At 49.8% G+C, this 17447-nt stretch overlaps 1 protein-coding gene across 1 annotated transcript; it reads right to left on the bottom strand.

The window, feature by feature from the left end:
* Positions 1 to 14222: 14222 nt before the first annotated feature.
* Positions 14223 to 15353, bottom strand: LOC135905867 (uncharacterized). Its single transcript, XM_065436981.1, has one exon. The coding sequence runs from the start codon at positions 15351 to 15353 to the stop codon at positions 14223 to 14225; it is 1131 nt and encodes a 376-aa protein (XP_065293053.1).
* Positions 15354 to 17447: the final 2094 nt, after the last annotated feature.

A 17447-nucleotide genomic window follows, 5' to 3' on the forward strand; every position in this document is an offset into this window, starting at 1 on the left:
CCGTCCGTCCGTCCGTCCGTCCGTCCGTCCATCCATCCATCCATCCATCCATCCATCCATCCATCCATCCGTCCGTCCGTCCATCCATCCATCCATCCATCCATCCATCCATCCTCTTCCATGACCCAAAGGCTCAAGTTGGCTACCAGATTGGGTCAGTAGGTCGTGATGCCATCATGGTCATTGCGTCGTCATTCCAGCTTTTTTGTCCAACGGTCGTCATGCCGTCCTCATCAAACAATCATCTGGCATTCGTTGTCACACCGCTGTTGCGATGCCGTCGTCATGCCATCGTGGTCACTGCATTTTGATTCCTCCAGCTATCTCATCGAGCTCTAGTCATAATATTGTCGTCCCGCCATCGTCATCGAACAGTCGTTATGCAATTGTCACATTGCCGTCGAGATGGCGTCATGGTCATTGCATCATCGTCACTCCAGCTTTGTCATCCTACTCTCATCATGCCGTTTTCCTCACGTCATCTTCGTCGAACACCCGTCATGCGTTATTTATGACACCTCCATCTAAATTCCATCGTGGTCATTCTATCATAGTCATTTCAACTTCGTCATCAGGTTCACGACATGCCATCATCGCCACGCCATTGTAGCTATACAGTCGTCGTCACTAGAGTGTACTAGAATGGTGGAGTGGGTTCAACAGAGGCCACGGCAAGCTGCGGGAGTGAAGCAATTAAGAACGTTGAAATTTGCAGCGACGCTGGCGTCGCCTTCTTCTGAAGTTCCGGCTGATTCGGTGCTTGGCGGCCCGACGTAGAAATTTGCGGCGGCGCTGCTGTTGCCTTCTTCGGAAGTTCCGGCCAATCCGGTGTCTCGGCAGCCCGGTGGAACCGCGCGTACCAGCGATTACGGCGGCACCGAGCTGTCGTATGCTCGACGCGCCGCCATCTGCTCCACACACCACCGTGCTTGTGTTTTGTTTCTGCACTTTTTTGCCTAGTATGTGCGAAAAAAAGAATACGATAAAATTACTGCTTTGCCATGAATTGAGGTTTCTCGCTTCCGTCAAACGATGCCGTCTGCACGATGGATACGTGCGCAGACGGCGCTCGAATATGTCTATAGTTTTTCTAGTAACTTGGCGACTTGGCAAAGTGTTCGAAGGACGAGAGGATGAGCGCACCTCGGTGAAAGAACTATTGTTGTGCAGTGGGTTGCAACACCGTATACAGCAGATTGAAAGGTCAGGCCAAGCTCTCGCTGTTCGGGGTTCCTAAAGATGAAGAAAGGCACCAGGTGTGGGAGCTCAACCTTCACGGAACTGATCGCCCCTTCAGAAGCCAACGACTCAATTTGTGAGCTGCGTTATGATGCAAAGTACATACTGAGACTTTATGTGCATATCCTTGCAGGTCAGGAAGTATCTACACAGCGTGGAAAGCCTGCGCTTCGGTCTGATGCGGTACCCACAATCTTTTGTCGTATCTTCCGGAGTATCGCTACGGGTAGCCCACACTCGAGCAGCCCACGCAAAAGAGAACGGCCTCACATGCAAGAGATGAAGTCAGGTCATCAAAGAGAACTTTGTAAGCTGAACCGTCATTGACACTGAAAGCATGTGATAATGGAAACTTGTGCGAGCTCGATGACATAGACAGCCCATAATATGCTTCCTAATTCAGGCAAATATAAACAATGTCTTTTGCTGTATTCGCCCAGGGGACCTGGAAACCAACTGCGTCTCACGCATATGACACAAAAATAGGAGAAAAAACGGCCATTCCGTAAATATTTTCAAAACACACACCTAACGTACAAAAAAAAATCTGCAGGTAATCAATAATGTCATACAAGCAATAATGTCATTCTCCCTAAATGTAAAATTGCTGCCGTCATAAGGGCATTGTAGAAACATTGTTAGCATTCAATATGTCGCCTTGAGAAAGGCGGAAAACGACGGTTCACCAATTTTTATTTAACACCTGATTAAGTACCACAGTTTATTTATTCCTGTACCTCGTCCTGACCATTCCTGTACATGAGCCCCATGCCTTAGCAATATGAGCTCTGAATTTCGTTCCCCCACGACACAGTGAAAACACGCACATAAGGTTTAAGAAGGAAAACAACAAACGCGTTCCATCTGATTGCAGTCATGCTCGAACGCAACCGCGACGCTGTTTTCGAGGGCGGCCGTGCTTCTGTTCGGCATGCTCCGTCGCTGCCGGCGTGCGCGGCCATGGCGTTCAGGAAAAATTGACGGTGGCGCCACTTGGATTTTCAGTAAAAAATACTCTAACGCTGAGCCCACTCTCCCAATCTACTACACTCTATCATCACGCTATTGTCATACACTCGTCATCATATCGCCCTCATACCATTTTTATATAATTGTCCACATGGATTCGTTGTCATACCGCTGTCTAGACGCTGTCGCAGTCGTTGCATCGTTGTCATTCTAACGTCATCATGCGACTCTCGCCACGCCGCCTTCGTCCCACCATCGTTGTCATGCAGTCGTCCTCATACCACTGTCGTCATGCAATCGTCTTCACGCTATCGTTTCATCATCGTCATCACATCCGGGAGTCATCATCCCTTCGCCGTATTGCCATTATCGTCATGCCACCTTGGTCGTTCCATCGACGCCAATGCTTGTTCATCATTCTGTTGTGAATATTCTCCCGCTATTAAATCATGATTGTGCCGCCGTTGTCGTGCCATCATCGGCATTGCGTCGTCGCGAGATAGTCGTCATCATACATTCCTTATTACAGCGGCGGCGTGAATGTTCCATAGTCGTCCCTCCAGCTTCGTTATTCCACTGACGCTTTCTTCGTCACACAAGCTTGCTGATGTAGGTCGTCGCACCATTGTCATCAAGCCACTGTCGTCATCACTCGTAGTAATCCCATCGTCCTCAAACTGTCGCCATGTCAGCGTCGTCACTGCATCGTCGTCATGCAGCCGTCGTAATGCATTTGTCGTCACACCGCCGTTTTTTGATGCCGTCGCGGCCGCTTCATGGCCGTCATTGCAGCTTCGTCTTCCGGTTATAGTCGTACCGTCGTCGTCATCTCAATGTCGTCGTCGTCATACCGCCGTTGTCATTCCACCGACCTCATTCCACCTTCCATATCCAGCTTTTCTGGACACGAACCAACTAGCGCCCCATGCGGCCCCGGTACGAAGCCAGCGCATTTTGAATGGAGCGAGCGGGTTTTTCGCGAATAACACAAACGGCAGGTAGATTATTGAAAAAAGGCAGGTGACAGACATGTTCTGGAAGACAATTCACACGAACCAAATGCAGTGATCACGCTCTGGCAAGCAAGAATTTTGTTCCCACAGCGGTTAATGATTCAGCAATGGAAGCCTATGGAAACGTCAAAAAATTTGTGCGCCATTTTCGAGACAAAAACGGTAGCTATGATAAAGCTACGGCGTCTATCGTATTAGTCGGCACAGCGTATGTAGCCCAGAGACTCAGCTTTTGATTGATGTCTATCTAGACTCTCTACAGTGGCCTAACACTGTTCCCAAAAGCGATTTTTGAAACACAGTCGTGCAAGTTTACTTGTTATCTACACTATTAAGCAAAAGTACACCCTTTTGCCACACAACGATAATCGTCATCTGTCTTGTCCGCATTTCCTTTCTTTAGCGCTGCGAGCCCGGTACTTCCCAGTAACGAACTGCATGCGCGTTATCAGCATGACATAGCATTCCCGACCGGAGAGTAGCGCGCGCGGCGTTTTCAAGAGAGGAGGCGCAAGCAAGGCAGATAACAATTATCGTTGTGTGGCAGATATACACCCCAAAGGGTGTACTTATGTCTAATAGTGTATCACATGCTGAAGCGTTGGAAGCCGTGGCCGAGTCATTTGATCACTAGCACCTATCGTTCCACATCATGCTGTCAACGGTTCGACGTCGTTCTGTGTGATCCTTTTTTTTAATGGCCCTTTGGGCTGAGTTCGACAGTTCCTGAGTAGATGGCCGAAACGCAAAGCTCAAGATTTGGTTTCCGTTTTGTTTTTCCAAGGAAGGCTCTTCAAACATTATATTTTCTATTTTTACTGCCTAAAACGTAGCAATGGGTTGCTTATTTGTTTAGTCATCGTTTTCATTATCAGATTTTATGCCTTGGACTACATAACAAGCATGCGCATGTCTGTGTTACGTTAAAGAAATACTATTGTGCCTTGTAGCACGGACATACTGAGGAATTCTGGACAGTGACCTTCACCATCCTGGTGGAACTTCACGGCAATGCCCTGGACAAAATTTTAAACAATTTTATTTCTATATAATAGCTGAGTATCCAAAGATGTAGCTGTCTGTGCCTAGAGGGTAGTGCTTTGGAACAACATATGCTTTTATGGCAGTTAGTCGGAACATTGGTGGTGCGTTAAAGTAGTGTTTTGGTCCGGGATGGGCGGTTATGTCACATGACAGGAGAAAGCGGTTTTCCTACTTCTCAGCAGAGAGCACATTGACTTGAAGAAATGCCAAATTTAAACCGTTAGGCGATTTATTTCACCAGGAGTTTTGAATGGTAATTGAAGAGCGAGTGTCGTTAAGTCTGTTTGCACTCGCATGTTTTTGTGAGGAAACAGGGAAGGAGAGGGAGTGTAAATGGGTGCGTAGACCATGAGCGCGCATGCGTGTGTACTTGTATTTGCGTGGGCGTACGTGTTTGTGTCTCAATATTTGAATATGCGTGCGCACGAGTGCGTGTATGCCTGTGCAATCATACGCGTGTTTGTGTGTCCGTGCACTTCCCTGTGCGTACTTATCTACATTTTGGTGCGTGTGTGCATGCGTGGGCGAGTGTAACATGAATACAGGCGAGCATTTGTCGTCTCTCTCTCTCTCTCTCTGTGTGTGTGTTTAAATCTACGAGACAAGAATGAATGACATTGCATTTATAGCATTATCTCTTTATAAAAGCGAAATCAATGCAAAAAACAAAAACGCCGCTCCCTTCAACTCTGAAGAGGTATGACCAGCGAAACTATGTATGTGGGGCCCTTAATGGCGAACTGCACCTGCGCCTCGGGTCGGCCCGGCATTGCACCATCTTCGGTATCGGCGCACGTATGGGGAGTGCTTAACGCGTGGTTCACCTCCGCCGCAGGTGGATCCTGCATTGCACAATCTTCGGGATTTTGTTCTACACACCGACATGATAGTGGGGAAAGTAGCACTTTAGCTCGGGTGCTCCTATCTAAATACATGTAAAAGGAGAATTCGTTTTTCTCGGCAACCACTTCACCAAACCTGGCGACATTTGTTGCATTTAAAAGAAGAATGTAAAACCTAATGACCGCCAGTTTCGAATTTCTCATTTAGCTCATCAATTTTTTAGTAAACATGGGCAAAATCGCAATTTTTCAGAAAACGAAACTATCAAGTTTTCAACTCTGTAACTCAGCAATCATAAATGATATCACAATTCGGTGAATTGAATCTATCAGTAAATCTAAAGCGGACACAACTGATACATCACACAGGAATCTCAAAAAAGATTGCAATATGTAAATATAGCTTTTGCGGAACCCCTGTGCACAACCTAACGAACTGACGTAAGATATAAATTGACATATCGAATTTGTTCGCTTTGAATGATCTAACCGATGCCGTTTACAGAACCAGGATATCTGTTCTTGATGCAGAGCTATTAATTTGTAAACTTCATGCTTCTACTTTATTAGCATTGCCGAATGTTTGGAACTTCCTTTAACAAAATTTAGGCCCTAAATATAAATTTCGCTTCCAACAGTCACTAGAAGTTACCTTTGACTCTCAAATGCAACAAATTGCATTAAAACCGATCCAGGGGTTATCTGATAAAAGCGATTCAGTGTTTTAAAGTATCTGAATAGGCCTCGTTGGAGTTGGGCCCGAGCTAATGCTAGCACTCAGTGGCTTCGCTGAAAAAAAAAAGAAAGAAAACAGGAAAAGAAGAAAAAAAAAAGCCTCAGCCGTCAATATCCCAGCCCCAGATTTCGTCACGATGGCACCATCACCATCGGCACGGCTCCATAGGCCGCTACAAAGCCGTTCACTATCATTACCTTCCTTCCCTCGGCGCAAGTGCATTGTCTTGATGCCTGTGAGGCACTAAATCCCCACCATCATTGCGTCATGCATCGTTTCTAAGACCAAGCAAGCTTTTGGCGGCACATGTTCGCTGCTATATTTCACTAAAACTTTAAACTCCTTGCCTTTCAAAAACAGCGTGTATAAACGAAAGAGGAGTGGCGACAAGGGACATGCTCAAGGGGCCATACTATTGATGACAGCATCACAAAAGGCTTGGTGCGGTCAGGTTGACTTTACAGGTTTGTGAGGATTGGCAAATGAGGTAGTTGGTTCATTATCACAGAAAGAACAGCGCTTCATATAGTTAGCACAGTCTGTGTGTGGTTGCTCCTTTGTGTCCCGTCTTGAAGGGCAGTTCTTTCTGTGACTTCACAGATGGTCTTTTTCTGCGTCAGTTACGCCTTTCAAGAGCGATTACTTGGAAAATTTTCGTTCGCATGGCTCTTACAGAAGCATGTTTAACCGAAATTTCTTCGCTCCGCTGCATAATCTCGAGGGCAAGCCCCAAACTGCTGATTTGCTTTAGTCACCTAAGATTAATTACTAAACATTAATTTAGCGTAGCTTTATTAATTACGCACCCCACTTCCGAACTTACTCAGCATCCAGAGTTACCCATCTGTACACTCGAATTACAAAATGATGTCACCAATACTTTTATTGGTTTAATGGTTTTATTTGATGCAGTTAAAAAACAGCCGGCATATTGATAGTGCTTTTTATAAAGCAAGTGTGAAAGCTTGGGCAGGTTCATGAGCTTAAGCACATGTGCCCAAACTTGCACTTCTTTGTTTACAAACTATTTTCCTACGCTATACAAGAAGCACCTCAGCGCTACGGTATATCAAACAAGGTGTGGGAGAATATTCTGCGCACTCCCGATTAAATTTCTGAGCGTTGGTGGCATCAGGCTCGGTTTCCTGGCATCATCAGGAATAAGAACAGCTGCCTGGGGGAAAGCACTGGATACATTTTCAGTATTTTGTGACATACGGATCTGCGCAGACATGTACGTTAGAACTAAAACTACTGAAATATTAAGGTGAGGGTTTTGCTGCACATATTTTCGCTGCCTAATGTTAAAATAAAAAAAAATACTGTGATTTTGTGACGATGCTGACATGAAATATGAGCTGCGACACAGTACCCGTGGTGGAGCTGGCCCTGGACTAAAGGGCCACATTGAACCATGAAATGCTATTTTGATAAATACCAGTAACTGGGAAGTCTTTAGCTCTAGAAATTTTGGTATGTCGGCGCGGCTGTGATGTCTTGAGGGCCCTTTTTACCCCTAGCGCAATATTTCAGCTAATATTGCCACGTGCGTTTACTTTGGCTTGTAGCGACGCGACCGGCGTCGATGCGCTTGCAGCAAAAAGCGCTTGCTGTACCTCGTCCTTTACGACGTCGGCGAGCGAGAATATTTGTGGTTGCGCACCCGGTAGCAATTTGTGCAGCTCATCGTGCACGATGGCACGGGTGATATCTCGAAGGGCCACTGCGAAGGCACTTCGGGAGTCGTCGCAGTCTGACGGAGGAGCGCGTAAGTTGCGGTCGTTCTGCTTTGCGTGAAGCTCGAGCGTCTTCTCAATAGTGGCCGCTTCGCTAATTCATTCGGCGACGGTCCTCAGCGGGTTGTGAATGAGAGCGACGAAAAGTTGCTCCTTGACGGCCCTCATAAGGTACTGAAGCTTCTTGTCTTCAGTCATGTTGGCGTCCGCGTGGCGGAAGAGCTTTTGCATTTCTTCCGCAAAGACGGTTACGGACTCGTTTGGATGCTGCTGCCGAGTTTGAAGCAAGCCCTCAGCTCTTTCTTTGCGCGAAATACTTGCGAAAGTTGCAGATAAATGCCTCTTGAAAGCGGCCCACGTCGTCAAGGACAGCTCCTGGTTCTCGTACCAGGTTCCAGCAATCTTCGACAGAGAAGAAGACGTTCCGAAGTTTGTCTTCGTCAGACCACTTGTTGAAGGTTGCAACTCGTTCGTAATGTTCCAGCCAATCTTGTACATCTTTGCAAGTGGAGCCGCTAAACAGCGGAGGTACTCGCGGCTACTGGACGACGAGCGGCGCAGGTGTGATGGCGGCTTGCATTGGTGACGTCGAGCGGTGGTTCACACGGCGACCAGGGGCATGTAGCGGTCCCAATTCAGCGGGAAGTCCTTTTAGTCGGCGGATGCTCCGAGTTTCCTCCTCCTTGTCTTCTCCGGAGCTGTCTTCCGCGTTGCCAGCTCCAGATGCACTTGGGCTGGTGTCACGGCTCTGAGGGGGTGTCCGAAGCATAATCACTTCCACCAAAATGTCACATAGGTGACGGTGAACTGCCCGGCACATAGGCACACAGAAAGAGACACTGCATCGGTGGTAGACTTAAAGAGAGTTTAATGGGCGAACTTGTGCCCGAAATCAAGCGAACAACTCTGTGACGGCGAAAGCAGCAAGCGCGCCTGGGGCGTTAGTTGGACTGAGCCAACGCACGCGGTGGTCCCGTATTTATACGTTTAACGTCCGCGATCGAAAATCGTCAAGCGAGGCTGCTTGCGTCGCAGTGACGCCGGTCGCGTCGCAGTGACGCGAGCTACGTAGCTCGCGTCGCTACATCATCATCATCATCATCATCATCATCATCATCATCATCATCATCCTGGTTACGCCAACTGCAGGGCAAAGGCCTCTCCCATACTTCTCCAACAACCCCGGTCATGTACTAATTGTGGCCATGTGGTCCCTGCAAACTTCTTAATCTCATCCGCCCACCTAACTTTCTGCCGCCCCCTGCTACGCTTCCCTTCCCTTGGAATCCAGTCCGTAACCCTTAATGACCATCGGTTATCTTTCCTCCTCGTTACATGTCCTGACCATGCCCATTCCTTTTTCTTGATTTTAACTAAGATGTCATTAACTCACTACACGCCGAAATAAACGCACGTGGCATCCGTCGTTTTGCCTACGAAGAGCTCCTGTTCCTCGGCCACGTAGTTAATCACGAAGGCGTGCGTTAGGACACCCAAAAATACGGCTGCCATCGAAAGTTTCCCGATACCCAGTGAAAAGACAGCTGTCCGTAGATTCTTGGGGCTCTGTGCGTATTACAGGCGTTTTGTCCGAGATTTCTGTCGAATCGCAGAGCCTCTCACTCGCCTTACGAAAGCCGACGTGCAGTTCACATGGAAGAAGCTTCAAGAAGGCGCTTTTCGCGAACTACAAAGACGCTTGCAGTCACCGCTAGTGCTCGGCCATTTCGACGAGAGCGCCGACACCGAGATCCACACGGATACAAGCAGCATAGGACTCGGTGCTGTGTTGATTCAAAAGAAGAACGGCCTCAAGTGAGCCATCGCCTACTCGAGCAGATCCCTGTCGAAAACCGAATTAAACTATTCGACGACCGAAAAGGAATGCCTCGCTGTCGTTTGGGCAGTCACAAAATTTTGGCCGTATCTTAACGGGAAGCACTTCAAGGTCGTCAGTGAGCACCACGCTCTGTGCTGGTTCGCTAACTTGAAAGACCCGTCAGGTCGCCTCGCTCGTTGGAGCTTGCGACTACAGGAGTTCGACGGCACCGTCGTGTATAAGTCAGGGCGAAAGCACACAGACGCCGACTGCCTTTCGAGAGCCCCTGTTGAATCCGCCCCGCCCTGCGATGATGACGACGATGCCTTCCTTTGGCCAATAAGCTCTAACACCTTCGCAAAAGATCGATGCGCCGATCCTGATCTACGCTGTGTCGTTCGATTGGCCTTCGGGATATTGGTTCGAGATACCGGTCGCGTCACTCGATGCGTTTCGATCACGGACGCGAAACGTATAAATACGGGACCACCGCGTGCACTGGCTCAGTCGGACGAACGCCCTAGGCGCGCTCGCTGTTTTCGCCGTCACCGAGTTGTTCGCATGATTTAGAGCACAAGTTCGCCCACTAAACTCTAAGTCTACCGCCGACGCAGTGTCCCTTTCGGTCTGCCTGCGTGCCGGGCAGCTCACCGTCACCTACGTGACAATATTCAAAACAACTATAAACATACCCGCCGTGGTTGTTCAGTGGCTATGATGTTGGGCTGCTGAGTACGAGGTCGCGGGATCGAATCCCGGTCATGGCGGCCGCATTTCGATGGGGGCAAAATGGAAAACAACCGTGTAGTTAGATTTAGGTGCACGTTAAAGATCCCCCGGTGGTCGAAATTTCCGAAGTCCTCCACTACGGCGTGCCTCATGATCAGACAGTGGTTTTGGCACGTAAAACCCCATAATTTTTATGTAAACATCTTTGTTTGGGGGGGGGGGGAGCTTTTTTAGCGTCTAACCACTATTCCAATGTTATCGGTTAGGAACAAGACGCGACTCCATATGTCGTCACAGGTCCAATAGCGAAAGAGCGTTATCTTATCAGACTGCGCGCGTGAAGCGAATACTGGTGTACATTATCCATCATATTTCAGGACCCTAGATTACGCTACAATGTATGAGCATTCCAATCTGACAAACCGATGCCTTGATTCGTAGAGCAGATTAAGAGGAAGCACTACTTTGCGCGCAGCCATCGTTGTGCTTAGAATGTTATTTTCTTTTCCAGCGCAAGCTCACCCCCTTTATTATGAGTTATATTTGTGACTCACTCTTTTGGAACTGCCTTGTTTTTCACATCACTACAACTTGGCAGTGCAGACGTTCTACATATTCATTGAGTGAATACTGGGAAATGGACTAGGACATTTGCAGCGTGTGCGTTTGCACATCTACTGCAACAATTTATTTTTCATAACACACTTTTTTAATTTAGGAGGCTGTAAATGACAGGAACCTTATCATAACAGGAGGCCTTGATAATACAAAAAAATTCTTAATGCTTATTAGTAGGCTTTTACCTCATGGTAAGGAATTTCAATAAAGATACCCTTATGATAAATGAAAGCCTATCCGCTTGACAACGTTTCATCCGAGTTGCACATTTGCAAGCTGATACCTATGTGAAGGTGGTACTTATCGCGAGCCCTAGACTTATGTCCAACCATCAAACAAAGGGTTATTCCGAATGTTTCACTTCAGGAAGGCGTGTTACCCTCCTGCCCTTCAATCCGGTTGGCAAACACGCACAAGACGAAAGTGCTGCGCCAAGAGAGTCGTTAGTCCAAACCCACGACGTACCGTAGCACATCTAGCTTATCTTGCTGCCATTGAGGCTTGGATAAGACAGAGAGAGAGAAGAGAACAACTTTAGTAAATATGCCTGCAGAGTCGGTTAGGCTCCCTCCACGCAGGGAGGACAAGCTTTTACCGCGACGCGGCCACTACGTCAGTCTCGTGCATTGTGCTCCTCGAGATCTTGGTTCCTCGCTACTTCCGTGGATCCGAGAGGGCCACCACCCCCTTCCTGGGGGTGCTGCCCCCCTTCTCCTCGGTTTCGCGAGGTCGCTGCCTCTCTAGAGCTGCCGAGATCTGCTGGACGGCCTTTAGTTGTGTATCTTGGTCATAGGTCCTCGTTGCAGCCTCTAGCTGCGGCGGGATCGTCGTCTTCTCACTGGCTTCTCGTGGATTTATACTACAGTCCCAAAGGATGTGAGCCGCGGTGGCTCTCTCCTTAGAGCACAGTCTACACACGTCACTCGCGTACACGCTCGGACACACGTGCTTAGCTAGCACCGGGGTGAGCAGGGACCCCGTCTGTAATTGCCTGTATAACACTGCCTCCTCCCGGGTAAGCCCCGGGTGAGGTCGCGGCATAGTCTGTCTGTTAAGTCTGTACCACTTCACTATTTCGTTGAAGGTGGTCATCTTGTCCTTGGCACTGCACCGCGACCAACACTCCGAGTCGGCCGTGCTTGCAGCTGCGCGGTTGGTTAGTCCTCGCGCGGCCGAGTTGTTCGTCTCGTTGTGGGTCACGTTCCCGCGTTCCGACACGTCACTGCCCGTGTGGGCCGGAAACCACTTGATCACCACAGCGCTTTTGCGTCCGATGTCTTCGGCCTTGCGCAGTATGCGCGCAGCCTCGCTACATACCCTACCCTTGGCGTAGTTCTTCACTGTCGTTCTAGAGTCACACAACACTGTAGTGCATCCGGGGTCGGAGAGGGCCAAGGCGATGGCCACCTCTTCCGCCTGGTGCACCTGTCGAGTCCGGACGCTCGCCGCGGTCTTCGTTGCACCCGTCGATGCCCCGACAGCCACCACCGCGTATGCGTCGCTGCTCCCTCGATACTCCGCCGCGTCCACGTAGATGGCGCCTTCTCTGGCGTGGAGGTCCACGAGCGCCCTGGCCCTCGCCAACCTCCGCTCCTTGTTGTGCTCGGGGTTCACGTTCCTCGGGATAGGGCAGACCCTGAGGTTTCTGCTGATGCTATCCGGTATAGGTACGTCTTTCCGCTGCTCGCGTTCCCTCGGCTCGAGGCCATTTAAAAAAATTAATGGGGTTTTACGTGCCAAAACCACTTTCTGATTATGAGGCACGCCGTAGTGGAGGACTCCGGAAATTTCAACCACCTGGGGTTCTTTAACGTGCACCTAAATCTAAGCACACGGGTGTTTCCGCATTTCGCCCCCATCGAAATGTGGCCGCCGTGGCCGGGATTCGATCCCGCGATCTCGTGTTCAGCAGCCCAACACCATAGCCACTGAGCAACTACGGCGGGTTGGCTCGAGGCCAAGGTGCCGCAGTATCTTTCTTCCGGTTCTCGTTTCAGAGAGACGCTCCAGTTGCGCCATTCTCTGTGCTTCTGCTATTTCATCCAGCGTGTTGTGGACTCCCAGCGCCATGAATTTATCGGTGCTCGTGCTCCCGAGGAGGCCGAGTGCCGCCTTATACGCCTTGCGTATTGTGGCGTCTATCTTGTTACGTTCGCTCGACCTCCAGTTGTGGAAGGCGGCCACGTACATTAGGTGGCTAACTGCGAAGGATTGAACGAGCCTAGTCAGGCTCTCCTCCTTGATCCCCGCTCTTCTGTAGGACACCCTCTTGATGAGTCTCATTGCCGCGGCCGCTTTGCCCGCGAGCTTGTTGACCGTTTCACCGTTGACTCGATTTCGCTGGATGAGCAGCCCGAGCACTCGAATGTTCTCGACCTCCGGTATTACTTGTCCTCCCGCTGTCTTGACCGTGATCTTGGGCCGCTCGTACTTGACTTCCATGTTCTTTCTTTTCCTGCCCGCTCCGCTCCTGTCGGTGGAATCACCAGCAGTTCTGACTTGGCCGGAGAGCAAACGAGTCCAGACCCGCCCAGCTGCTCCTCAATGGCGTTGACCGCTTCTTGCAGCGTTGTCTCGATGTGTGCGTCGCTTCCTCCCGGTACCCATCGCGTAACTTCGTCGGCGTAGATGGTGTGCCGGACTCCCGCTACTCTTTCTAGCCGGTTGGCCACCCCGATCATCACGAGGTTGAAGAGAAGCGGGGAGATCACCGAGCCCCGCGGAGTTCCGACGCTGCCCAGCTTCTTCTCTTCGAGCTGCAGGTCTCCCACGCAGATTTCGGTGGTCCGTTACGTCAGGAAGTCTTTGATGTACAGGTATGTCCTCCTGCCCATGTTTAGTCTGGATACTTGGGTCAGGATAGCCGAGTGCTTCACTTTATCGAAGGCGCTCTGCAAGTCCAGCCTGAGTATGGCTCTGTTGTCCTTGGTGCCCGTCATACCGTCGATGATCTCGTTCTTCAGTAAGATCATGGCGTCTTGCGTCCCGAGCTTCTTCCGAAACCCGATGATGGAATTTGGGTAAAACTCCGATTCTTCCAGATAACGCTGCCACCTGTTCATGAGAACGTGCTCGAGGACCTTTCCCACGCATGAAGTGAGCGAGATCGGCCTTTGGGCGGCTTGCCAGGCTTGGGGATGAGGATCGTCTTAGCTGCTTTCCATTGCTTGGGCAGCCTTCCTTCTTGCCAGCACTTGTTGTAGAAGTTCGAGAGCGTTTCGATGGCCGCTTCGTTGAGGTTCTTGAGCGCTCTGTTGGTCACTCGATCGGGACCCGTGGCGGACCTGCCATTGAGATCCCTTTTGCTCGGCGGGCTGTCGTGTGACCGGTAGCCAGGTAATCTCGGCGTCTCTTCGCTGTGTGTTTCTTGAATCATTATGACGTCTGGTTTCCTCGTTAGTTGCTGGAAGTGTAGCTGCAGCACCGCTCTCTTGCCGGTGAAGCCGTTGCAGTTCCAGTGCCAGACCAAGAGGTCTCTCACTGGTGCTGTGGATGCTGCTGTGCGTGCTGTCCCGTCCATGATTGCTGCAGTTTGGCGATGATCTGTGCTTCCATACCTTGTATTTGTGCCTGTATCTGCGTCTGCAGCTGTGCTTGCATTTGCGCCATCATGTTCTGGATCGTGCTCTGTATGTTCGTTGTCATCTGCTGAACTGTTTGCGCGAGCGTAGTGAGGCGTTCGTTGGTTACCTTGCTGGTCGCCTCAAGACGGTCGAGTCTGTCGTCCTGTTTTTCGATTCTCTCCATTATCTTTCGTTCCTTGGCGCCCTCTATGGCTCTCCTCTTGGGAGCCGGTCCCGCCTCCTTCATGGCTCTCGGGTCCACCTCGACCTCTGGTTCGTGCTCGGTTATCTCTTGTTGTTTCCTCTCTTGTGCGGGCTTCGGCAGCAGCTGCTGCTGTTGCTGCAACCCAATTAATGTCGTTAGCTTCTCGTTGATTTCGTTGATGGTTGCGTCCTGTTCGGCGATTCTCCGCTTTAGCATCTCGTTCTCGTCTCTCAGGGCTTTTACCACCCCGTTCTCTTCTTGGATCTTCTTCGCGGTGTTTTGCGCTGGTGGTTGTCTCTTATCTGCCATGTTTGCCTTGACTGCGTCGGCCCAGGCGACTCTTTCCCTCGACTGCGACGGTCTGTGGCGGCTGGCGCTCCTACTTCCCTTGCTGTTGTCCCTCTTGCGGCTGCTGTTGCGCTGCCTCGATTCCCCATGGGGTCTCTCGGCAGATGGCGCTCGCAGCGGCGGAAAGCTTTCCGGATCCGGTTGTTGCTGCACGGTTTCCATCTTGCGTTCCCATTGCCGTTTTTTGACCACGTACGGCATTTTGTACTTGTTTTTGCATTCCCTCTCACCCGTTGGGTGCTGTCCCCCGCAGAGCTTCCACTTGGGCTTGCATTCGTGTTTGTGATCCTCGCTGGGGTTCACAATTCCGCAGCCGAAGCACACTCTGGTGTTGGGATTCGGGCATACGTCTCTTCTATGGCCGACCTTGCCGCATTGCCTGCACACGTCAAAGTGCTTGCGGTAAAGCCCACACCTGACTAATATCGAGCCATACTTGACGTAGTTTGGTACTTTCTGTCCTGCGAAGAGTACTATCACCGGATAAGACATGCATATTTTAACTCGACGGATCACGAGTCCAAAAAAAATCTAGCCATACTTGACGTAGTTCGGTACTTTCTGTCCTGCGAAGAGTACTATCACTGGATAAGACATGCATATTTTAAATCGACGGATCACGAATCCAAAAAAAAGCTGCCCGTGAGAATCCCAGAAGGTTTCTTTCATTTCGTACTTCGTCCTAGCGGCTAATAGTTTCTCACGAAGCATGGCGTTGACTTTGGAAGAGGTAGAGGAGGTGCTCTTTACTATCTCGTCAACCACCGAAAATTGGTCGCCGTGCTGCTAGCCATTCCTAGGAAATTGTCTATGCGACGCCCAGCCACATGCAACACCACACTGTTTTGCAATGGGAGATTCCAGGTGAGGGACAGGGTGGTCATGAAGATGAAGCCACGCTATTTTCTGTAGCAAGTTACGAATGAATGAGTGAATTCCTTCATTTATTGATGATGATGATGATGTGTAGTGTTTTGTGGCGCAAGGGCCAGGTTTGGCCAAAGAGCGCCATGACAAATGGTGGTGTTAACGGTGTATTATGGAAGGTGTGACTTGGCTGTAAAGTGGCCTAAAAATAGTCGCTGTAGAGTGCGTAAAATCTACGTGCTATAAAATTATGGCGATGACTAATGACGAAGACTATGAAGATTAAAATCCATCGTAAAAGAATGAAGCATTGTTTAAAATATGCGAGACGTTAAATTGCTTACAGCACTACTGCCTCGCCAGAGCCCTTGAACCACAAGGGCCTAGAGGCATGTGCTATTCAAAATAATTATCGCAGCGGCATCCTCTGAAGAGAGGAAGCGCTACGAACGTGTGGGGCTAATAACATGCAACACAACATCTTTCAAAAAACCTAAGATGGCGCTGGTGTCAAAGAGTGGTTCTGGACCAAGTAACAACAGGATGAAGGGGGATGTGGTGCCTGTATGCCAAGAGAAAATGTTTTTTTCTTTCGGGTTCGGCTTCCCGACACTCCAGTAGGACGTGGAGGACGGTCAGCCTCTCCCCGCATCTACCACAGGTTGGAGGCTCGTTTCCCGTGAGTAAGAAGTTATGTGTGCCAAAAGTGTGTCCTATTCTTAGACGGCAGAATAGGACATCTGTCCGGCGGGATTTTGTTACAGGAGGCCAGAAACCTAATTGTGGCTTTATTACATGCAGTTTATTATTTGTTTCCATGTCCCACGAGCGTTGCCAGTAGTTCCGCAGTTTTCTGCGCAAGTATGGCCTCAGATCTGTGACAGGGACTGCTGCGGTAGGATTTACAGAATACGATGCAATTGATGTGGCCATCCGGTCCGCCAGAACATTGCCTTCGATGCCCCTATGACCGGGCACCCAGCATATGATGACATGCTGGTTACATATATGCATTTTACATAGGACGGAATAGAGTTCGTTAATGACTGGTTTTTTGTGCTTAGAAAATGACATTAAAGGGGTGGAGACATCAAAATTTTCGTTCATGCGTTTGTTGATTCAAACGTTGCGTCATGCTTCAGGGAGCACGATACACACAGCGGGATTCATATATATCCGATAAATAATTTAATAATACCATTATTATACCGAGCGATTTCGGTTTCGCTTTCTGGGCTCCGGGGGATGCTATGACGTCACAGAGGAGGAAACGCAACATGGCTTGGTCACGTGGGCCACAAAAAATAGTGACATAAAACTATGCTGCGTCGTCTGCTCGCGCATACGCCTGCTCTGCCAGCAGAGGTCAACTGGCGAATCGAAGTGCATGTCGCGATTATTATAATTATTGCGAAGAGCGACAACAACGGTAAGAAAATATTGCGGCTTGTGAGAGTCGGTGATTCATTCCGAAGCGCCGTAAGCCTTAGCTTCGAAGTGAACCGGAAAAGGTCTAGCCACGATATCGGCGGCGCCGAACGATCAGAGGCGGTGAAGCTGCCGTCGGTGCACAGAGTGACCGCTCCTCGTACGCTGATTGGCCGCTTCGCCGTACGGCTGCCGCACAAATGGGTCCCGGGCCCGTGCTCTCTACGGCTAGGAAATCTCGCCGTTCGCGAGCAAAACCGCCGTCGCACGGGGGCCCGCGAACGGCAAACG

This window comes from Dermacentor albipictus, unplaced genomic scaffold (genome assembly GCF_038994185.2).
Source record: "Dermacentor albipictus isolate Rhodes 1998 colony unplaced genomic scaffold, USDA_Dalb.pri_finalv2 scaffold_14, whole genome shotgun sequence".
Classification (NCBI taxonomy): Eukaryota; Metazoa; Arthropoda; class Arachnida; order Ixodida; family Ixodidae; genus Dermacentor; species Dermacentor albipictus.